General features: G+C 43.4%; 1 protein-coding gene across 5 annotated transcripts in view; it reads right to left on the bottom strand.

Moving 5' to 3' along the window:
- Positions 1 to 24,221, bottom strand: part of SIDL (SIDL trafficking protein particle complex subunit 10) — a 114,050-nt gene that overhangs the window by 50,492 nt on the left and 39,337 nt on the right. For all 5 annotated transcript variants that reach the window (XM_070538480.1, XM_065442900.2, XM_065442901.2 and 2 more), the window contains exons 6-11: positions 20,582 to 20,693; positions 19,952 to 20,130; positions 18,447 to 18,521; positions 16,117 to 16,368; positions 11,358 to 11,466; positions 2,444 to 2,520 (exon numbers count right to left, since the gene is read on the bottom strand). In XM_070538480.1, coding sequence (XP_070394581.1) covers positions 2,444 to 2,520; positions 11,358 to 11,466; positions 16,117 to 16,368; positions 18,447 to 18,521; positions 19,952 to 20,130; positions 20,582 to 20,693 — 804 coding nt within the window. The remainder of the gene's footprint in view (positions 1 to 2,443; positions 2,521 to 11,357; positions 11,467 to 16,116; positions 16,369 to 18,446; positions 18,522 to 19,951; positions 20,131 to 20,581; positions 20,694 to 24,221) is intronic.

Genomic DNA, 24,221 nt, shown 5'->3' with positions numbered 1-24,221 from the left:
CATATTACTTACTCGCGTAAGGCTAGCAGGCTCCAAAATGTGCTCAAATGCGATTGTCCTACACTAAAATTGCGTAAAATACCACCCTATGACACTTGTGTGGGTGCTGCCATTTTTGTTCACAAAAAGAACAAAGCACTAAAAGCGACCAGTCCACTGGAAACAAGTCATGGCCCCCATCTTGTCTGCCGATTGTCCGTTTGAAGCGGCACGAACGTTGCTACTGATATGTGATGATGGTTTTTGCACACGTACGAGGCGAGATCAAAGACTGTTGTTCAAAACATGTGTTCAGTTTGCGTTCCCTGCGGCTGACAACTCGGCGAGGCCTATAGGCTAATTGCGTGAGGCGAAACTGAACGCAAACTGAACGTGCGTTTCGAACAACAATCGCCGATCGCGGCAGTGACCTGCATAATGTGCGCCTCGGTGAGAAAAATGCAACAAAAAGAAGGAAACACATGTCCCACCGACACGGAATTGTTTATGGTGCTTTGGATGATGGTCACAGCATATGGAGGGTCAAGCATCGGGCCATGATTGAGCGATCGTCTAAGATACAAATCCCTTGCTTCAAGAACGCTGATTTTGGTGCCATCTGACAGGCATTGCATGTGGATTCGGCGCCGGACGTAGATTTGCGTGAAAGGGGCATTATTTCGATCGTTTAACTTCGGGTACACGAGATTCGGTCACTTTGGCGCTCGGCACCGGACGCGTCGGCGCCTATGTGCAACAGTGTGCGCTGCAGAAATGCTGCTGCATGCGCTGTTGCTCTGCGTCTGGTGCCGAGTTGTGCAAAATCTCGCAAGCAATCACATCTCTGAAAGCAATCGACGGAGAATACTACGCCATGGCAGTACTGCCACTGCTGGTCGACGCATGCGGCGCACTTTGTACTGTTGGTAATGCAGTTCTATATCCTCGAGCAAAGCTTGCCAAAGCAGGCTAACAAAATTTTGACAGTGAAGTTTTGTTCTGCGATGCATTACCTATCTGTGCTGTCTCTTTTCGCAACAACGAAATTGTCGTGAAAGCGAATTTTTTTGCGTTCCCTGCCGATTTCGTTATTGCGAGGTTCAACTGTAATAATATGCCTGAAGTGAGCGATGGGTTAAGGTACGCAAATTTGACATTGGTCGTGTGTGAGAACATTTTATGGTTTCAAATCTAGCTTCTGCAGTGCTCGAAGATACAGACACCATCGAGTAGTTTAAGAGGTAATCTCCAGCCCTAATCATGTCACTGCACAACTATCATGTGGTGCTAATCACGGCATCAGAAATAATGTCACTTGTGATGTGACAGCAAACTTCTGCAACTGCCACTTTACTGTAAGCATTGCAATAAAAGAAAACATCGAAGAAGATATTGATAAATATTGGTGAAACTTACTGCATCTCCAATGGCTTTGACTGCTGAGATTGCATCAAGAGAAGCCCACACACAGTACTCACATCCTTTGCTCACTAGAATGTTTCTTTTTACATCTGCATGAACTTACATTACATTTTTCTGGCCCTGCTTCCTGCACGAAAATGTCTTTTTTGAATGCTGTGGCTCTCACAGAGGGCTATAATAGCTATTTTTTCCGAATGAACCAGAACTTGGCCAGAACTGTTCTTTTTCCAGCTTCTTCACACTGTTTACATTGTTACTGTTTATTTACGTGACTAAGCAGGATTACGTAGGTTTTGCACCATCCTGCACAAGGTTGCTGAGCTTTGAGGAGGACTAAAACAAGTGAACAACGACCAATTTTCAGATAGCTGATTTTTCAAACCTGCTCGATTATGTGGATTACGCAGCACTCTAGCCTTCTCCATTAAACTAATTTATAACAGCAAACAATGTTCTAGACGATGTATGCGGTCTCAATAGATTTTTCAAACATGTTAACTCTTTCTGAGAACACATGACCCATGTGTCATGAACCATGAACAAAGTTGGTGCAATTCAGGTTGTTCCCTGTACCCTTGCCTTGCCTTCATTGATGCAGCAGTTTTCCAGCTTTACAAGTGCTATGAAACCACTACGTATAGATAAAGTGTAGACTCGGCAACTAAATGTAACTTCAGTTGCCAACCCCAGCAAAGCAGCATTTGTGGGACCTAGCAGTCTGGCCCTAGGTAGTGGCAGGCAGCCAACTGCTGTGGGAAGCTTGCTGCTAATACATTTTCACAAACAGCTCATTGGTGATCACGTGTGGGATTACGTGTAAGGTTTTTGACTAACGGCTGCATTAGAAGTGGCATTTGGCTCTGAGGATCACCAACCAGCGCTCGGCGCAAGCGTGCCTACCTTCTGTGTGCTCGCTGGATGGGACAACAGTAAACTTGCGTGCAGCCAGAAAGCTTTGCAGCAAGCTCGCGCAGAACACAAACAGCATTAACTGTCAGCGGCATACGGCCATAAGGCAGCATATGGCTGAGGAGCTACCCACCAGGTAGTGTTTGAGAAAGGATTCCTTGGAAGAGAGTGCCTCCCTCAGCTGGCTGTGTGGAGACTGGCTGTCCAACTCTGCATAAAGAAATATAGAACCAGAACACAATGAAGCTGATAACAAGGTTTACTGTTTGGCATGTCGGTGCAATGAATGATACTTCTCAAATTAGAGAACCAACATGGCTTAGGCTTAATGACTAAATAAAAGCATTGCGTAAAACTGTCCTGTTACTGCAGTCCACTTTTTTATTGTTTCTGTTACGTACGATGCCCCAAATTACCATGTTTTCATGCACACAACCTGCCCCTACATACAGGCTGCTTCACCCATTAGGCCCATAAAAGGAAGAAGATACCACCTTTACTGAAACCTTAGTGCATATAAAATGTGCAAATAAGAATAACCATATACAGCAATACTAAAGTATTTAAATAGGCAACCTTACATGTTGGCACTAAGCCAAAAACAACTTTGTTATGTTTGTTCAGTCATTCCCTCTCTAAATGCTGCAATATGTTGTGGCGAAGTGTGGCTCTAAGTGCAGGTAAAGTTGGCATTACACTAATTCACACGTTCCCTCATTTTATGAGGCTCGATTTTGCAGTGTGGGCAGTATTTGCAAACACAGGATAGAGTGGAATTTTGATTATACAAATCTCTCGGGACGGTGAAAAAGTTTCTATTATCTGAGATTCATATCACCCAAAAACATAAAGAATCGGGAAATTGGCAGTGGAATGACCGACTTGCTCAAAATTTCTTATCTTTTAGTATTTATTCTTCACTATCTTAAGACCTTTCTTTATCTCATAGCAAAACATTTCAAAGCAATACGCAGCAAAATTTGAGAAAATTTGACTTCTTTAGTGTGTTGTTTTCGAAACCAGGAAGAAAATCGGGCCTCGGTAGGTGCTATCACACAGATAACCGCTTGAGTGCAGCTTTCCATTGACACAGCACTGGCGTTTTAGTATCGCCGTAAACACGAGATAAAATATTCTGATAGCTGCAGCACTGTATTTTTCCATGCAGAAGTAAAAGCAACAAAAGTGAGCACGATAAGGAAAAATTAGTGTCACAGTTCGTTACTGCAGCTCCGAGGCCAACATTTCAATAACTCCCTAGTAACCTCTAGTTTCTTCCATTGCTGCGTCCTATCTGCTGCATGATGGTGATAGGGACATTATTTGCACAAGATAAAGGAATCTGTTTGCTTTTCTTTGCAGTGGCAAAGCTGCTTCGTAGCATGCACCAAAGAAGTGATAAGGCTACCCATGGATGCCAATGCCGCCAATCTTGCTGGCACAGCCAGACTGGGTCTTGTGTGATTGCCGGGCTCCTGATAAAGTTACAAGGCATTTGAATACAGCCGATAAGGTGCATGATACTGCACAAAGCAAAAGCTTTCTTTTATTTTTGGGCGGAGGGGGGAGATGTGCAAGGTTGCTGTCATGGTGGAGTGACATAGATCGTCCTGGCACAAGGAATGCAGCCAGTACATCAGCGTAGCCACTATGCTGGCCTGGTGCTACCGGCATCTATCTTGTGCATGTAATTACATAGACTCTCATGATTAAATGCCTTGTATATCTTTATTCACTGCTGAACAAGCAAACCTGCCATCTATACATTAAGCTGATTTCACAGTGCCGCTTACATGCCATGGTGGATGGTGTGCAGCACAAGATTTATTAAAGGTAGCCCACAAAACAACCTCATCAACGTGTGTGTGTCTGTTGTCAAACAGGCACTAAAGAAGTTCTTATTGTTTGACTAAATGTTTCAGAAAACCTAATTATGAATCTGTACATCATGTTTCACACATTTCAAGCTAGCCTAAACACACATATTTCAAAATATGCCCCCTCATAATGGTGGAATAACCACTTACGAAGGAGAAAATATAAGGCACAATACAGTCGAACTCGGCTATATCGAACTCGCAAAAAAATGCCTATTAGTTCGATATAGAGCATAATTCGATATAAGCCTGCTAAATAATTGGATGTCATAAAAGCACATACCATTTATAAAATCACTTTATTGGTGAAACTAGCTTAGTTTCGCACAAAGTAGTCCTGCATTTTCTTCTGCTTGGGCAATTTCACTGCCTGTGACGCACGCACTTTTCCACATTGCCTAAAGCATCGGAGCAGCTGAGGCTGCAACCTTTCACATTCGCGCAGAAGCACCGACTAGTGCGAGCGCACCAATCACTTCGGAGGATGTGGGCCAAGGACCGTCATTGCTTTCCTCATTGTGCCCACTTTCACTTGTGCTCGGTACGATGACGGCAATGTAGTCTTCGTTTGCGGGCTCTCCTGTGGTCGTGACACAATCAATTGCGCTCACAAACTCGTCCACCGTTGATTCGTCAACAGCTTCCGGAAATGCTGACAGCTCGCTCCACACTTTGGCAACACCGGCAACGGCTTTGTTGCATTCATCAGAATTTAGTCATCATCGAGCACGCGAAAGTCGGCATGGCTGAAGCAATTTCGTATGAACCACTCGCACACGGCCGTGCGTACGCGTCGGGCGCCACAGGCACCGGGTCGCGAGTTTGGCCGCTTTAGCCGTAATCTCCCCCTTTAAGATCGTGCTGAAAGTGCTCCTCAGAATTTTGTACGCTGCCGGGACATCCGACTTCTCACCGCGTTCAATCCTATTTATGATTTCGAGCTTCACGACGGAAGGCGAATTCTGCCGCTTCATCATGGCAACACTGCAGGAGAAGGCCTACAAGGCGCACACACAATGAACCTGGAAAGCAGCGAGACAACTTGCACTTCCGCCATCTTGCACGACGAGGGTACAAGAGCCTCCGATTGGCTGTCTAAGCAAGCGCTGCGGGCGGGCCAGGATCATTTTTTGCAGGGGGGTGTCGGCGGCTTGTCCGAGGCAGGGTGGTCACGGTACGGAGAGCGGTTGGATGGAGCTGCGCCGCCGGGTTTTGCCGCCACCGCGAGGGAAAGCCAACTTTCGGGGGCACTTTCTGCCGCTTCACGTTCGATATATCGGGAGTCGCTGCTTTTTTTGTTCGATGTAAGCGTAATTTTTGCTACATATACTCATTGTAATTATACCGTTTCCAGAAATTGTTCAATATATAAAATAATTAGATGTAAACGGGTTCGATATAATCGGGTTCGACTGTATAAGATTACAAAACAAGCACTACATTTTTGAACCAGCACAAAGCCTCTACCGCAAAGCTTCTTTTTCAATAGCTAAACTATCATCCCAGGTGATGTTTCACACTTGAGCATTGTTGAGTACAAAAATCTAGTGACCCCCATGGTGTTGCAGTCTGTTTCTGTTGCAACAAAATTTGCTACTAGAAAGAACTTTCGATTAACCTTCAGCAACACCCCTATCCCATTGAAATGAACAAAATAAAAAAGACCTCTGACAGCAGAATTGTTTTGTTTTACTGGAGTTTTTAAGGTACCACATAATTTTCCCGTTACATAAATAACAACCTAAACAAGTGTTGAAGTCTACTCCTCAGGGCTTTGTGAATAAGGTATAAAACGTAAGCACCACAATAAGAGATATTTATTGCAAGCCTAGATTTTTATCCTAGTATAGTGTACAAAACAGTTTTGCAGTAGCTGTAAGAAGCCTAATACGTATGCACAAGCACAATCCCATTAAACCACATGCGGGTGTCACACTGGTGCAAGACAACCCAATTTCAGTTCTGCTGCCCCACACACCTGGTGCAGACCAAAATGCATCACTGCGCCGTCAGCTGGTGAAACAAGCCAAGCAGGGCTTTGGCCACTGGCAGGGCTTGGCTTCCACTGGCACTTTTATCATAAGCTCCCCAAAAGACAACACTCTCCCCTTTAACATGATCTCTAGTATGCTTTATCAATTATCATGCCAGTGTGCAACGTGGAACAGGTCACTGATGAGACACCCTCATTTGCCAAACAACTATCTATTTGCGCCTGTGTTTATGGAACTCATGGTAACTTGTGAAAGGCTGAAAGAATGTGACAACACAACAAAGGTCTTTAAAGCAATCATGTCTAGAGGCAAAAGCTGATGTACAAAATGTGTGACATGAACCATGCATGCCACTCATTCTTCAAGTGTTCAATGTCGTGAATTTACCAACGTGCACAGTGTCCCAGATAGCAAGCAGTGACTCCTGCAAGGCCAGATACATGTCGCAGTGCTGACGTATTGCGCTTACTGGAAGAACAAAAACAGCTCACGGAAGCAGTCAACGCTGGCACCTGCAACTAAAAGTTGTTCATGTGGTCTTATGTTTGGTCCGCCATTGTTTTCTTTACTTGTTTCACCACAACGAAGTGTTTCACTATAAGAATATTTTTCATATTCTTTATTTATTCTTTATTCAAGAATTACCCCGCATTGCCCGAAGGCGTTATAGCAGGGGGGTTACAGGAGGGAAAAAAACAAATCTTCATTCGTACAGCACACTTGCTCTTCACACAGCCGATTCCACTCCACAATAGTTTTCACAAAAAAGGAATCCGCAAACAAGTGCGTCCTGGCACGGTATTCGCGAATTTTAAGTGAATGGTCATTACGCCTAGAAATATAATGTGGTTCTTTCAAGTAGCTTTTACTGCTAATTCCAGTCTTATTATTAAATATGAGGTATAAAAACTTCAGTCTCAACTTTTTCCGCCGAGAGGAAAGCAGCTCCCAATTCAATTCAAGTTTCATTTCAGTACAACTTTCTCTCCGCCCATACCGCCCCAGGACGAACCTAGCAGCTCGGTTTTGAATTCTTTCCAGCTTATCAATCAAGTTTTTCTGCACGGGGTCCCAGACGGCACAGGCGTATTCCAAAATTGGTCTAACACATGTTAGGTAAGCAGTTTTCTTTAGGTTCGGCTGTGAACATTTCAAGTTCCTCTGAATAAAATTGAGTGCCCTACCAGCTTTTACAATGACGTCATCTACATGAGCAGACCATGAACAGTCGGATGAGAGCGTCACACCTAGATACTTGTATATAGGTTCGTTTTTTATCAGGGTATTATTTATCTGGTAAAGATTTACAATCCGCTTCTTCTTTCTTGTAAAACATACATGAACACACTTTTTTAAATTCAAATTCATCTTCCATGTGGAACACCAAGTATTAATACATTCTAAGTCAGATTGTAACATGGCAGCATCTTGTTCACTCTTAATCTTCCTATAAACAACACAATCGTCGGCAAACAACCGAATACATGAAGAAATACCAACAGAAATATCATTTATATAAAGTAGAAACAAAAGTGGCCCTAAGACTGAGCCCTGTGGGACTCCTGACGTCACATCAGCGTATGCCGAGCTTTTTCCATTCAAAACAACACATTGTCGGCGCTGAGACAGATAATTTTCAATCCAAGCGAGTACGCTTGAGTGAATGTTTAACATTTTAAGTTTAATAAGAAGAAGTGGATGTGACACTGTATCGAATGCCTTGCGAAAGTCTAAAAAGATACAATCTGTTTGTCCTCCCTCGTCAACATCGAATGCCAATTCGTGATAAAATTCAATTAATTGTGTTGTGCAAGATAGACCTTTCCGAAACCCGTGTTGTTCTTTGATTAGTATATTATTATTTGTTATGTGACGCATTATCTCGGAATATATAATATGCTCAATGATTTTGCACGAGATGGATGTTAGTGAGATCGGCCTGTAATTCGCGACATCTCTTTTCGAACCCCCTTTATGAATAGGTACAACTTGAGCGGTTTTCCAGTCATTAGGTAAGAGTCCTGTGGATAGCGATTTCTCATAGATTAAATAAAGGTACATCGAGATAGGTGTAGCACACCGCTTTAGTATACGTGGAGATATACCATCCGGACCGTTTGCTTTGGTTTCATCTATCACCTTTAGGAGTGCCTCGATGCCTCTAACACTTAATTCAACTTGTTCCATTAAAGGAAGTCTGCTTGCATGTGGTGTAGAGCTATGATTGGATTTAGGTAGGAAGACAGATTGAAAATATGTATTCAAACACGTTGCCTTTTCGAAATCGTCTGTAATTATTTGTTGATTACAAACAATTTCATTTATTCCTACAAAATCTGATCCGCATCCTTTTAAAAACCTCCAAAATTGTTTAGGATTAGTTTTCATTCTGTCGTTGAGTGTCTTAAAGTACTCTTCCTTCGTATTTTTTACAGCAAACTTATACTCCTGTGTTACTTCAGATAACTTTTTTATGTGATTCATACTTTTAGTTCTTTTGTATCTATTAAATTCTCTCTTTCTTTTTTTAATTATTCTGAGAATACGCGAATTCACCCAGGGTTTCTTACGTTTTTTGAGTCTGGTGGAGTCTACGCTTGGAACATACTTGTCCGTAAGCTCAAGCAGTTTATCTTTAAATACCCGCCATAAACCATGGATGTCGTAATCCTCAGCAAGACATTCAAAAACCGGCAAGTAATCGAGGAGCTCCTGGGAGATACTAGGATAATCACCTTTTTCGAAGAAAAAAACTCTCCTTGAAGTGCGTGACGTTGATCGGTTAATATCTGTTTTAATGTTTGCAATGACGGCGTGATGGTCACTTATTCCTGGTATTATATAAACCGAGCTAATAAGGGTAGGGGAACTGCAGAACAAAAGGTCCAGGATGTTACTATTCCGAGTTGGAGCACTGACATACTGTAATAGTCCGAAGGTGTTTACAAGATTTTTCATTTCTAAGTTAACACGGCTGTCAACTTTGCATACACATTCACCTTCAAGCCATTCCAAGTCAGGTAAGTTAAAGTCACCCGCAAGCAAAATAGGCTGCCGGGATGCCTCCGAAACGATGTCAAACAAAGATTGCAACAGTTTGAAGTTTGAGTTCGGTGGTCTGTAGAATGATCCAACAGCGTATGAGGAGTTATCAGGTAGGGTGACTGAGCACCAAATTGATTCGACATCGTGGGTATCAAGATCTAGCATAAATGATTTAAGAGAAGAGTGAATTAACAAAAACACCCCTCCACCGAGGCGGGGCCTGTCCTTCCGATAAGCAATGAATTCTTTAGGGAATACTTCGCTATCCGCGATAGACGGGTTCAGCCACGATTCTGTGCCAAAAACGATGTCAGCCTTGACAGACTCTATCAGACCGGCGAATTCATCGACTTTGTTTATTATACTCCTACAGTTTACTACAACAGCAACGAGGTTACGACATACTTGTTTCATTTTCTTTCTATTGCGTCACCGTTCCCTGAATGGAACAACTTCTTTTTTTTCTTTGTCCCACGTGAAGGTCTTTCCGTTAATAATAAGTTTGTCGAAGTTTAGCTTTACCTTGTTATTGCTATCCGCTTTTTTAACTTTTGCGTATTCCCACAGATGCTTCCGTATTTTCCGCAAATCGCCTCGAGGTAGGTCCCATTTGACTAGAGTTACAACATAGTCAAAGAAAACTAGCACCTTTAATTTCAATTTCTTACTACTTTCTCATTTCTCGTACTTCTCATTTCCTAGCACAGGTTTTTGCTAATACACATATTTTAGGAGAGCTTTCGTTACTTTGACGGTACCTGTTCACACACATTAGCACAATGTTGCCGCTCATTGCAATAAACTTTGAAAAAAGTTCAATTGCTCTGCAGAGAAGGAAATGAACTATAAGCTAATGAACTTTGCAGGATTCTGTGCTGTGAGCAGTAACAGTAATGCTACTGAACCCAAGCCATTTTGGAGCAGTCAAAAATGCATCTTGGAGCAGTAAAAAGTAAAGTGTACTTTTGGAACATATCTATGAGAGAAATTGCAAACTATATTTACCCACAGCTTTTACAGTGGGCAAGCCATGTGAAAGCAGTAAGTGGTCGCTGGTTCATAACCCCAATCCAAACACTAAAAATGACGCATGCCCTTCATTGCGGTTTTTACTATAGATTGCAATAGAGCAGTGGTGTCCTAAGATGCACTAAAAAGCATTTCAGTGGCTTAGAAAAGCATGGAAGCACTTGGACAGGCTACAAGCAGATTTCGAAGGCATTTTGAGAACCTTCAGCATGGTTTTTTGCTATAAATGCATCCTTTAACGTAGCCCGCCGTCACATCGGCCAGCAGTAGTAAATTTTTGCCATGGCCGTAAGACGTAGCTAGGCCTAACCAGTGCTACTTTGTCAGTATCCAGTGGCAAAAGTTGCTTTTAGTGCAGAGTCGACCAAAATCTTGGTAGCAGCCATACAGCATTCTTTAAGCTGCGAAATTACCTCATAAACGTATGCAGGGGATAAGTGACAAATCGAACATGGCAACTTTGCTCTCAACCACCATGTCTGCGAAATCGTGTGCATTATGTTCGAAAAATCGAGTGAGATACCTAACAGTGTCCAAAACTTCGGTCACCATTTTGACATTGATCATACAGGAGTGCGGCACCCGGCTCAGTGTCAGCACGATCGCTCACTACCACATGAAAACTGACGCTGTCTCGTTACCTAAGCAACCCACACACAGTGGGGAGGAAGGTATTGCAAATAAATAACAGCCCACGGAAGAAACACCGGTACCATCTTTGCTCAATTATAGGGGCTTGGCTCAGTCCACCGTGAAGTTAACGCAGCCCTTGGTCTATGCCATGTCACTTTCGATGGTGCGGAGAAACGGAGCTTGAAGATTTCTCGTTCCATTTTTGAAAGCCCAAGCAAACTTTTTGGCATAAGGTGAGCACAGCTTTCTCATATTTTGCTGAGATGTAGCAGGATGTAGTAGGGTCCGCCTCTCAGCGAAATTCGTGAATTGTCAATTTGTCAATGCCAATTGGCACAATGGTAGCATTCCCATCATAATCGCCCACGTACAAAGTGTTCTACTGAACAAAACAGGCTCAAAATGTTGATTATCCTGCGACTCGAAGCAAGAGGAAATGACTGAGGGATCTCAGTTGGAGATCACTCACCAGATTCCAATGACTGCATGCCCGAAAGAAGTGTGATCACCATGAGCAGCTGCTCAGAAGTGGACTCCCTGCCAGGCATCAGGCCACACAGCTCACCCAACTGCTTGAGCTGAAGGTGACAGAGAGAGCTCGTGAGAAAAGCAGCCAGCCTCACCTGGACTGCTGGCAGAGTATGTTATACCCCTGTCACACGGGCAAACTTAAGTGTACTTTGAGCGAGCGCACTTCGCCACTAGTGTCATTCACAGGCTGCCACACGGGAATGCTTAGTGACACTTACGGCAGAGCGCACTCGTTGGCGAGTGTGTTCGGCAAACACACTTCATGGAGGCCACGGAGCAAGAAAGATTTAGGAGGGGAAACTCTGCTGTTTGTGGCGACCAGAAAAGGTCACAAGCCCGCAGAGCCGTTATCGTGCTAGCGGCCGGGAAAGAAATTACCGCCGTTGAGAGCGCACCAGAGCAGCCTGCCCGGGCGCTGATTTTTTTTTTTTTTTTTCACTGCGGCTTCTACGATGCACCATATGGCGCCGCCACTGTATACGGCCCCGTCAGCGCATACAACAATTGTGACCTTATCTGGTCGCCCGCGCTCGCTCGCGCTGACGGGAGTTTCACCTCCTAAATGTCTTACTCCGTGATGGAGGCGAAGTGTGTAGCCTTGTTAGCAATGAGTAAAAATAAGGAAAGTAATATTGAAAGCAGAGTCAGAAGTAATTTGTAATAAAATTTCTTTTAATTGCTAATGTTACAAGGTAATAAAATGTGCCACGTTGCAAAAAAAAAATCTGCTCTCACTCTCAGGCTGTTTACAGCCACGCCAGGTAATGGCCGCGCAATTGACTGGCGGATTGCATCATTTAGACCATAGAGTTTTCTACAATAATTACTAGAGGGAACTCTGGCACTGCGATCGTTCAGCCATCATGGGAATGATGGGAAGTACTACATGGCTCTATCTGACCTTCATGCTTGTGGATACAAACATTCTTGTGGCTTTGTTCATTATGCTTTATATGCCTTCACTGTTGCAAATTCAGAGCAATCTATACTTTTCGAAGTACAGAAGATGCTACGAGCATGCACAATCACTACTAATTACAATGGTTCAACTTGTCGAGGTGGCCAAATAGAAACACACCAAGCATCGCATAAAGGCGTTCCAAATTCATAAGGGTGTCTGATGTCACTTGTCAACGCATGCACCCCTGGAATAATGGTTTCAGTATTGGGCATCTGTGCTATAGGTTCTGTGTTCACATCCTGCCACCGGACAATTTTAATCATGTTTGTTTAATTATTTATTATGCATTGCTTTGTTGAACTAACAAGTTTACAAAGTAACAAACCCCTTTGAAGCCCGAAAGATGAAGTTTAGGCAAATCCATGTACTTCCCATAATTCCCATGCTGGTCAACCACTCCCACTGCAGCTCCAGTAGACACTAGCGCCAGAGTTCCCTCGAGTAATTATTGTATGAAACTTCATGGTTTAGACTAGTACTGGCCAAGTCTTGTTGTCTTGTCTTGGCTCGTGATGATTAACCTTGTTGTTGAGGTTGCAATGAATTACTTCACTTGCACTTAAGTTGATTGTAAATTCTACTTCTAATAATGACAAACGGTGGTTGCGCATACATTTTTAAGTTAACAAATAAATGCTCTGCCTTCTGACTCCAGATTGCCATCACCACGAATTTGAAACAGCACTTTCCTTTCTCGTGTAGCAGTGCGCCGCCAAAATGACACTCGGAATGCTGAAGTGCAGTGTAGTTTGCCCGTGTGACAGAGGTATTAGCCGGGATGCACCAAAAAAGCAACACTTACAAGGTGATGAGAATACAAAGAACATGGCACTCATTATTTTGTAAGTAAACTAAACACTTGTATCAACTGACATCTTCCAGGCTCAGTAGCGCTTCGCCCACAAAGGGGCTCATATAACTACATGCTATATATTAACTTCGGTATATAGGCTGGCCTTAAGTGAGCAGAAATTTTAACGCATGCCAGTAACCCCCAGTAACATCTCATAAGCCCTGAAACAGTAGGGTGTCTGTAGGACTATTTTTACGAGCAAGCTACTGCATTTTCGTGCATATAACGCTCACCAAAAATTCAAAATATTTAACAGTAATGGTGGAGTGCGAGTTATATGCGAATTTTGCCTTGAGGTGTGGCTTGGCAGCAGCGCAGTGTGCACTGCCGTGAAGCCACTTCTCGAGGCAAGGTTTTCTACCATTCAAATTCTCGTTGCCTCCTATGGAACCCCACCCACACCCAACCCCTTTAGCAGGAAAGAAGTTTGGCCATGTTGGTGGGATACATACAAACTGGGATACATAGCGCAAGAATGACACAAGAACGAAGCAGGAACACGGGACGAGCGCTCGTCCCGTGTTCCTGCTTCGTTCTTGTTACATTTTTGCGCTATGTATCCCAGTTTGTATGTATCCCTACCCCTGCTTGTTGAAGTAGCCTTTTTCACTCCTTCTAGGTAGCCCTTCTCCTCCTCTTCAGGAGCACCATATTGCATTTAGTAGTTAGCAAAGTGCATGCGGCAATAGCAATAGTGCACGTGTTACTGGTGAACTAGAACTCGGATCACAATGAGCTGCCCTCAGCAGCTGTCCTTCACAGCTCAGCAGAAGCTGAAGATTATCAGCATCACCAAAGGGGGAGGGGGGGAGAGCTGCTCGCCAAAGAAACGACATGAATGAGTCATGCGTCCACAAATGAAGGCTGTTTTTGTAAAGACGTGAGCATTGTTGTATGCAGTTATTTCTGCAACTTATAAACAGGGTTCCTCGGGGAGGAAGGTCTGCTGTAATTGTGGGTGTGGGTTATGTGCGATGGTGGGCTATATGTGGAAAGATAAGGTAAACACTTGCGCTCATTGCCTTCTTTGGCATATTCACCTATAACGTCGCCCATAACACACAACATGTTAACACGTGTATGTGATTCACATTAGGTGTGCAATAAATTTAATACATTACAATTACTCCTCTAAAACAATAGCAATAGTGCATAAACCCTAAAACAGTGGGAGTTCACACGAGAGTGCGGTTCACAGGAAGATGGAGACAAAGTTATTGACAGTGGTCGAACAAAGGAAGCCACAATCTGGAGCTAATACCTTGAAAAGGGGACTTTAAATAACATTAAAGATATACACTAAATAAGTTTACACTGATAAAGTAATCATTCAAAGCCCATATTTTCATTACTTCATGATGATAGGTTGCTTATCAGAAGAGAAAATGAAGGTAAAAGTGTCATTTTCTTAATTTCATACCGAAATTCTACAGCCAGTATGTCAGTGTGATGTCATGAATTTCAATGTATCTTTCCGTAATCGGGCCATAGTAGCTTAGCGGAAATTTTTGAAACTTGTTAAGTTCAGTTTTAGACTGTGGTCCATGTTTACCGACAAAACTTACTTAGGCATCAGCAAATGTGAAAATCTACGACGTCACACTGAGCTAATGTGGAAACTTCACGGAGGCGTTTCCCTCCATCTTGCGGTCTTGCACCTTTCCTGGCTTACCGAGCCTTTTAACGCGATAGCGTTAAGGAGCTCGTGTCGCAGAAAAGCCGGTGTCATCGGCGTCGGTGTCGGCGTCCGCGGCGTTGACCATGAGCGATAAATCACGGCAGGCACTTCATAAATAAAAAGCAACTTCCAAGATGGGCTGGGTGGGAATCGAACCAGGATCTCCGGAGTGTGAGACGGAGACGCTACCACTCAGCCATGAGTTTGATGCTTCCAAGCGGTACAAACGCGCCTCTAGTGAATGCGGTGTTGCCTTCGAAACGAGCCGCGGAAAGTTATACTGCAGTGTATATCGGTAATTATGAACATGTAACTTACAGAAGTCGCAATTACACGAGTAGCGAAGTGCGTTTCCGCTGCATTTCTTCTGCACTTTCCGCACACGCAGAGCCATCTTGCGGCAAACACAGAAGACCCCCCTCCTCTCCATGTAGGGCGCTGCCTCGACAGATGGCGCGCCACGAGCGCAATGGAGCTGTGGAAGGACCGGTGCGAGGGGGGTCGTTGCCTGGACTCTCTCTCCCCTGACAACGCTTCGCCTTGCTCCCTCCGCAGAATCAAGCGTCCTTCCTTTCTTTAGATCACTATCTGTCTATCTCTCTGCACGTGCCGATCACGACGTTTGGCTGGCGTGCATCATTTCCCCCTCCGAGATACCGAGTTCTTTGGTTTGTTCCGCTTGCTCAGGCGCACGTTTCGTTGCTGCGCTGAACGCCGCGTTGCTCGACCATATGGCTCGACGCTCACCGCGTCCGATGCGGGGCGCCTCGTAAGTAATGGCTGCACTGTAGCCCATTGTCTTACACCCCTTGGCGGGTCGACGGGAACGCTGTCGCGTTCCACTCTTGAAGGCGAAGCTTAAGCGTCCTCCAATTTTTCTCAATGTAAAAGAGACTTCTTTTTTTACTGTTGTAGGGTAATCTAGTAATACAGTGCAAATAATTTTTCTCTTTATAGTACCGTTAACTTTCTCATTCTCGCATACACGAAGACTACACTACGGAACTGAAGGACAAACAAAGACACACACTGTGATTGAGACATAGCAGGTGGTTCAATACCACGAATATATACCAGTAAGCCCAGCTGTCCACCCTTCTGAAGACTTCTTTCCTTAACGAAATGTCAGCTCCAACCAGAGACACCCCATGACCAACCACTGTTGATGACTAAAACAGTAAGGTACCACAGAGTGCAGTACCCACCTTTTCTCTGGCATAAGACCAGAGCCCCACAGTGTGTAGGGAGTACGCCGCACCATTCACCATTGTAGACTGCTGCTGCTGCTGCTGTTGCTGTGGTTGCTGCTGTGACTGTTTCTCCCCCCGCCGCGACAGAGGCGGTGTAGCATTGGCAGGTGCCACTTCTTCTGTTGGGCCCTCACCCTCGCACGCAGACAGCACCTCCAGGCAGCTGGTGAACACCCAGCAAGCCACTGCCCCTGGTGGTGTAGTCACCTAGGAACAGTGACAGGGCAAGACGCGATTTGGCAGACATTTTTGTTTTACTGCAAACAGGCTGCATATACAGTCGCCGACTGACAATGCGGACTCAACAAGAACCCCCAAAAGTCCAATAATCGCAAGTCTGAAATATTGAGTTTACCCAGACATAAAGTAACTTTATTTCACAAGTGGCCAAAAAAACTGGTCAATGGATTGCTGCACACACATACACTTTCCTGTGACAAGGTGAGTCCATATTTCGACCACTGTCATGCTGCTGCTACAGGTACATGAAAGTATGGTCCAACGCATTCATAAAATCTCCATCGCCTGGTAACCGTAACACAAGTTGACCACACACTGCTGTGATAGCCATATGATCGCGAGTTTCTTTGCGACAGCTATTTTACCCCCCCCCCCCCCCCCTGATACTTCCCTCACTTAATCACCGCCCTCATCGGCTCAGACTTTGAGGGCAGATATGGCACCATTTGAACCTGCTGGTGATACTGACCAACAAAAGTTCCCTATAGTAGTCAAAGAAGTTTCCCCACGACCATGCGACTATTTGAAACATAAATCAACAAATCTGGATGCATGAAACTCTCATGACAAACTGCAGATGCAGCCTTTAGAACTTAGCTATATTCTAGGCACGAAAACTTTGCTTATTTAGCAGCATGGCCTGGCTTGTCCCGTGCTTTAGGCCTGGCTGGTGACGACTAAATCGACTAGGCTTCGCTAGTTTCCGTTTCGAGAAGGCGCTGGAAACATGGCCTACGACTATGCCCACAGGGTATAAAAAATATTGCTCTTTCTGCTTGGCTTGGTAGCCCCATTAGCACACAAGTTGTGTAGGTCGTGTCCAAATTATTGAACGGAATGCTGTACGATGTCCGAAGGTTCAGTCATTCTTATGCATTAAAGGGACACTACAGGCAAATACTAAGTCGACATGGACAGTTTAAATACCATTCCAGAAACCTTGCAACGCTTGTTTTGCTCCAAGAAAAAAATTTGTTTATGAGAAAATTGCATCTGAAGGGTCCAAATGCCTTGTTCAAAATTCAAATCTCTTGCCACCCAACCGGAGGAGTGCTGGCATTACGCCATCACCACCCTTTACTGCAATCGGTGAGAAAAATCGTGCCCAACAGACAGCGGTACCGAGCCAAGACAGAGTGGTGGATTCGCCGCTGCAGCTGCTTTTTGGTCAAGTGGCATAGACCGTTTGGGCATCCCACGACATCACATGGAAGTTGAATTTTCTGCTACTTGCAGTTTGTGCGAGTTTCGCGAGCCAGCAAAACCAGTGCAACAGTACGCGATCAGGTAAGTACTGAAACGCAAAAGCGTGGACAGCGCAGAGTCGAGTGGAAACGAAACCTATCAACCACCCGCATCGTTATCAACGGTAATTTCAATTAGCTCGTTTTTCTAAAAAATGAAATAGAACTGGACAAGTAGCATTTTATTTCATCTTATATTACAATGAAAAGATGTTTTTTTGCAACGAATGGTTGAGTACTAGGGATAGAATTTAACTGAGGAGTGCTTTCGTCATCGGGCTAGTACTTGGATGTCCCGGGGGAGTCTCTAAACATGTCCTGCATTTACCTCAATTTCTCTATTATTAAGGCTCAGTTTGCAATAATATTGACGCCTTAGAGATTCTTGAGCACTAACCTATCGCTTTAGCTTGACTTCATATTTGCCTTTAGTGCCCCTTTAAGTGTATAGGGCAAGTGGTTGTGCTGCGAGGCTGCCCGAATAATCAAGCATATATGATGTTCCAGTGTTTGATTTGCCAGTGTGGGAGCGCACATGCAGAGACAAAGTGAGTACTGGAGCATGTCAAATCTTTTAGCAATCCCACAGCAACAAGAAAAGTATGGGTACAGCACAGGTGATGTTCAGGCAATGTATATCATTGTTTGTATATCAGTGAAACCGATGCCGATTATAGGTGGATGCCATGTACAGCCAACATCAGCAGTTTATGGACCACAGGATGCAAGAAAACATTGCATTTCAAAGCTGCTCATAACTGTACTGTTCTCAATGTAGCATGCCCACAAAGAAAGCCTCACCTCCAGAATGGCCAGTTCATGGACGGTGTTGTGTAGGAACGAGAGCGTGCGTGATGCCATCTCGGATGCCCGATTCTGGAAATAAGAATGCACGCTAAGCCACATAAAACAAGTACTAAAGTATGCATACTGCAACTGAGGTCATCCTTATTCAGAAACAGTGGAAGAAAGGACAACTCAGTTAATTTGTAGTCACCTAATAAAAAAAAGTTTTGCATTTGCTTTTGTGTGCCACTGCTTGCAAACATTATCCATAACTCTGCTGCTGAAAATTTTCAGTGAAATATATGTATACTTTTTTTTCCAGCACCCTTAGTATGGTAGAAAAACAAGAGAAGCACACACTACTAATTAACTTAGCCCACCGAGTTCTGCTGAAGAATTTTCAAGTAAATGTTTCACAATTGCTGCCTCAGTCGAAAGCACTGTTTTCCACACTCCTGAAGTGCATGTCACAAGTGTATTTGCTACAAGTTATAGCAAAGTTTGGAGCCAGTGTGCTGCAATGAAAATCTAAAAGACACTAGCTGAATTTTTGTATGTGGCATTCAAGATTTCAATTTTTACAGCATGCCTAAGCGTGAAGTTTTGGACTTTCCATTACTTGTAGGCTTTACCCATTAATGCTGCACGCTTACAGTCAAAACAGCATCAGACATGTTTCGACTGCTCATTACTAACGAATCTCTTCTCATCAGCCATTTAGGCTCCTCTGTTAGCCTGAAAGTAACAGAACTAAACAACGAACCGATTTAGCTGGCTCAAAACACATCGAAAACAAAAAGGAACAAACAAATATCAAATTTATTCATTTTAATGGAAATTTTCAATTCTCTCTGTATTTGCATTATTGAGAGCCCAACGGTACCTCATGCCCATGAGAATTGTACCATGTTCCCTATCAGCGTATGACAAGAGCCACACAATGAGCACAAATGCTAAAGGCTCCTCAAGTTAAATTGTGATTGAAAGGATTTGCAGTGGAACGTACAGGTCTCTCTAGCACACAGTGCCACTGGCATAAATGTTCCTGCTCATCAATAACCACTTCATGTGCATGCTGATGAAGTTTCACCGGCAATGTGCAGATAATATGCACTGTGGCAAAGCCTCTACTTTTGGTACGAAACAATAATGTAGTGCCATCTAGCATGCACTCAATGAATGTCAACCATTCCTTCTAAGATTTAAATGAACAGCTTTGAGTCTTTTCCCCACTTTTATTATCACTTCACTTTCTGTATGATCGCACATATGACACACAAGAGGCTTCAGACAAGATGAAACGAACCAGTACAAACACCAAGTAACACTAAGGCAAATAATAAATGCTACAGCATTATGACACAGCAGCAAAAGAAGAAGCAGGTTAGTTAGCTAGGCATTGTCATGTTGGCTAGCCTACATGTGAGAAGGGAAATAGGGAATGAAACATGATGGGAAGAGGCAAAGAGTTTGGGTAGATTGCATGCACTAACCACACAAAGTACAGTGACTACCAGTACCTGCAGGCGAAGTAGGGCACACTGCCGGGAGAAGAGGTAGTTGCGCAGCTGCAGCAGGGAACCCTTTCTGTGCAGCAGGAGCTGCCGTTCAGGGCTGTGCGCAGGGTCCACGCCGAGCTGCAGCCCTCCCCAAGCCTCGCAGCCCAGTTGTGCAAGCTGGCATAGCCACTCGGGCATCTCTGCGGCACAGGAGAGAGCCCGACCCAATAGGCAATGCGCTTTGCACCCCAATTCAGGGTTATCAGCTTGGCTGCTCTGCAACAAGCTACTTTTGGTGCAACAAAATCTTTTTATCAGATGAGTTGTTCCATCACGGGTGGAAATGAGGAATCCAAACACGTGGGAAACACAACCACATATGAAATATAAGGGGGGCTAGTAATGAGCTTCCACATGGTGTTCTAATCAAAGATTGTTATCGGTTTTTCTATCATGCCTGGGAATTACCAGTAGCTATTCCAACTTTTTCATGCTTTTTCACACCCATGCTTTTTTTATGCTTTTTTTTTTAAGTGCCCTCAGTGGCATCACCTACTGTTTGGCTAGTCCGCGTGACCAATAATTCCAAGCTGGCCCACATTTGTCTAATGCCACAAGAGACCAGGAAAAGAAAGAAAGAAGGACACTGACCTCCACTGGCCGAATTGATGACCACCTGGGTAAACAGGGCATCAAGCTCATCGTACTGCACCAGGGCTTCATCATACAGTCCCAATGCCTCTAGCACAAATGCCAGCTCCTCCTAGGAAAGAACCACAATATGGCAGGTGTAGACGAGTGGTGTACTACAGCAGCATGAGAAGTTTACAGCTGGTGCGATCAGTTTATTTCATACTGGGACAAACAAATAACTGCAGCTGTTACAAAACCATGGTCCTTTTCTTGCGCCCAAGCTTCATCACTGCCTTAGCAGACAGCCAAACACTAATATGCAAAGCTATACTTATAGAAAGCTTGTCGTTTGGTGCAAATGAAACGAGGAAAGCAAAGTGGCGAGTTCAGATTGCCAAAGACTCTCAGGCAACAAGTACAGTGCACTGAATTCATTAACAGCGGGCGAACAAGGGACGCCTCAGCCTCGAGACAATGCTTCAACGAGAGGACTTGCTACACTGGTACAACCTGCTTTCCCAAGCATGACTTGTCTTCATTGTGTGAATGGTTTAAGGAAGTCTGTAAAAATAACCCTATGAAATATAAAGGTTGTAAACAAAAGCAGCTGCTTAGTGACTACTCTCAAGATGGCTTTTTGACATATTTACCACTTTACTTTAGGCTCATATCAAATAGCAGAACAATGTAACAAACACATCAATCGAGAAGTGAAACGGAAATTCCCTTTAGAGTTCTTTTAAAAGCACAGTTACTCAAAATAAGTTAAAAAGGACGTATCCCTGCCTGCTTATGAAAAAGAAATTAAACTAGTTTGTTTTGATGAGACACTAAGTTCAAATGCTAGGTCAAGCTAAAGTGATAGATTGGCGCAAGAAACTACGATACTTTCAAGAGAAAAGCTTTTATAACAAAGATGATAATGTAAATGCAGGACAGGACAGGCACCATTGCTATGAAAATGTGCCAGCAGCTCCCATAATCTAGCCTGCCTCATTTATAATTCCTAGATGCAGTCAGCCATTGATCCTTAGTCACTGTGCTTTGTGTTTTGGAGCAGCGTGAATGAAATTCGAGGCAATTTTGCAGCTGTGGCACAACTTGGCACATCAAGCCACAAAGATAGCACATTGAAGCGATTGGCACAGCAGTCCCATACCTGGATACAGTGCATACTAAAGAAACCGGCAGTCAAACTAAGCGGTGTGCAAGTAGTGAACAGCAGATTTCGAATTGAATATTCAATCGAATCACGGAAAAAAAAAAAAATGTTTAATTGAATATTGAGTAGAAGAAAAGTTAACAAGCTTTTATGCTTACAAATTTTAAGCAACAAAACAGTGCTAAGGAGGCTACTCACATTACGTAAAAAGAATTTCGCTAGCTATCAGTAACTTAAGTACCTATGAATTGACAGCACTGATAATAACGCAGTTCATATTTCATTTCATATGAATTTATTGTTCCCAACACATTACAGGTGAGCAAAATGTGTGGCTAAAGGCAGATAAGGCTGCCTAACGATGGCCCTACCATCCATGCACTGTTAAGCAGTAGTGTGAACATTCTACAAGAAATTAAACAGTAGCTAGTGGATGCATTGTACAGGAAAGAAACTCGGTACAGCAAAATTAAAGACAATTAATAACACACACACACACAAACAAAACATTTTTACACATTGTAAACCACATGGTGCTTGAGGCCACACGTATTCTATGCAGCTTGCAGGACAAGTAAGACTTAACAACATTGTTGAAACAAGACATTTACATAGATTATTTCACAATAATTGGAACTTGTGGGTGGTGCTAACTTAAAAAAGTAAGTATTAGTACTTAAGTTGTTTAGTTCCATATTTGGTTCTACAGAGGTAAACTTGAAAGTGGCTACTGTGTCTTAGTTTGCACTGCTTGCTATTAGACATGTGTCTACAAATCCACACCCATTTTTCTGTATTTCAAAGTGTATGCATACAGTTAGCGTGAGGTTATATAGCTCATTAACTTTCAGTATTTCATTTTATGAGAAGAACTCTGCTGTGTGATTGAGCCATCCGAGGTTTTATATGTGGCAGACAGCTTGTTTTCGAAGGAGTGTTAGCCTACCTAAGTTTGTTTTGCTTGTGGTGGCTCAGATCAATAGGCAGTAGTATAGATGTGAATGGATGAGTGAATAATACAACTGACATTTTAACCAAGTCAGAACCAGATGCCGGATTTTAGAAGACATGCTGTTAAACCTGGAAACGCTAGATATACTTTATTTTTGTGAAGAGTCCAATTCAAATTTTCTTTGAAAAGTACTCCTAGAAATTTAAATACAGATATCCGTTCGATCGCCCTGGTATCAAAACAAAGAGAAATAACAGTGATATCAGGTTTGTTCCTGGGCATGAAAAACAATAAACTTAGTTTCAGAAACATTTATCTCAAGCTGATTGATAGACAACCAAACTGCAAAATATCCAACATGCAAAATATGCAGATATGCAAAATATACAAATGTCTGGAAAATATTTTTCATCGATAGAATGTCTGTCAAATAGAATCAAGCAATTTATTTCCTTTGAAGCTGAAGAAATAGCTAAGCTGTCCTAAATACCAATGAGGTTTTTCAGTTTAATACAGGGCTATACTGTGCTTAATGACAAGAAAGCTTTGCTTCTCAGTTTACTTCCAGGAAACAGGAAGGTTTTTTATCTTTATGGCAAGTGGTTTCTGCAGGTTACCGTATTTACTCAAGTCTAACATGCACTTTTTTCCGATAAGACTGATCCGAAAATTGTGTGCGCATTAGGATTGAGTACGACCCTAAATTTGCGTTACTATAACACCATCGGCATTTCAAAATGCCCGCCTCGTACATGCTTCGAGCCTAGCTGCCGTAGCTTCCTCCATGTGCTGTAGTATGTGTGCTTAGGCAATGCCTTCTTTGGCTTAGGTTAGTGCATCGTCCGTATTCCCGTTTCCTGCGTTTGCTCTATCAGCATGGAAGTGCTGACTGCAAAGACATGCCGAGTTAATCATGTTGCTGCAATTAAAAGGAAAGTGGTCCTGTGTGCGGAGACGGACGGAAATCGGTCCGCATCACGGGCGTTTGGAGTCCCTGAAACTTGCGTGCAGGACTGGCGCAAACAGGAGAGGCGTTCTAAACTGGCGGCTGCTACATACGGTGCGGCTGCACGGCCCCCATCTTGAAAGCGATTTACGATGGAGACAAGAGTCTATGCATCTAGGCACACCGCACTGTATTCTCTATGCTTAGTTCGCGTTAAAGCGAGAGGCCGCACAAAGGCCAATTCCTTCACTCCTGCTACCCCATTTCCTTGCTCCAGCGTTTTGATAAAGAGCTTCCACGGTCATTGAGTGAGTCGTGTTCATGTTTGCTAGTGCGCGCGTGACACCATGCTTGTTAATTTAGCTAGTAAGCGAATTTTTAATAGTTTACACGGCCGGTAAAACTACTGTCCTTACTTTTCGTATAGTTGTCTACTAATTTACTATCATAATCGATGCTTCGCCTTTCAGACGAAACTGCAACTTTTTTTATTTATCGCAACTTTAGGGCACTGGGAGTAAATCTTTGTTTTTTCCAAATGACAGAAAGTTGTATATCTGCATGAAGGAATGAGGTGCGCGGTACTGTAAAGGATTTG

This window comes from Dermacentor albipictus, chromosome 5 (assembly GCF_038994185.2).
Source record: "Dermacentor albipictus isolate Rhodes 1998 colony chromosome 5, USDA_Dalb.pri_finalv2, whole genome shotgun sequence".
NCBI classification, from domain to species: Eukaryota; Metazoa; Arthropoda; class Arachnida; order Ixodida; family Ixodidae; genus Dermacentor; species Dermacentor albipictus.
This window is presented reverse-complemented; position numbering and strand designations above follow the sequence as displayed.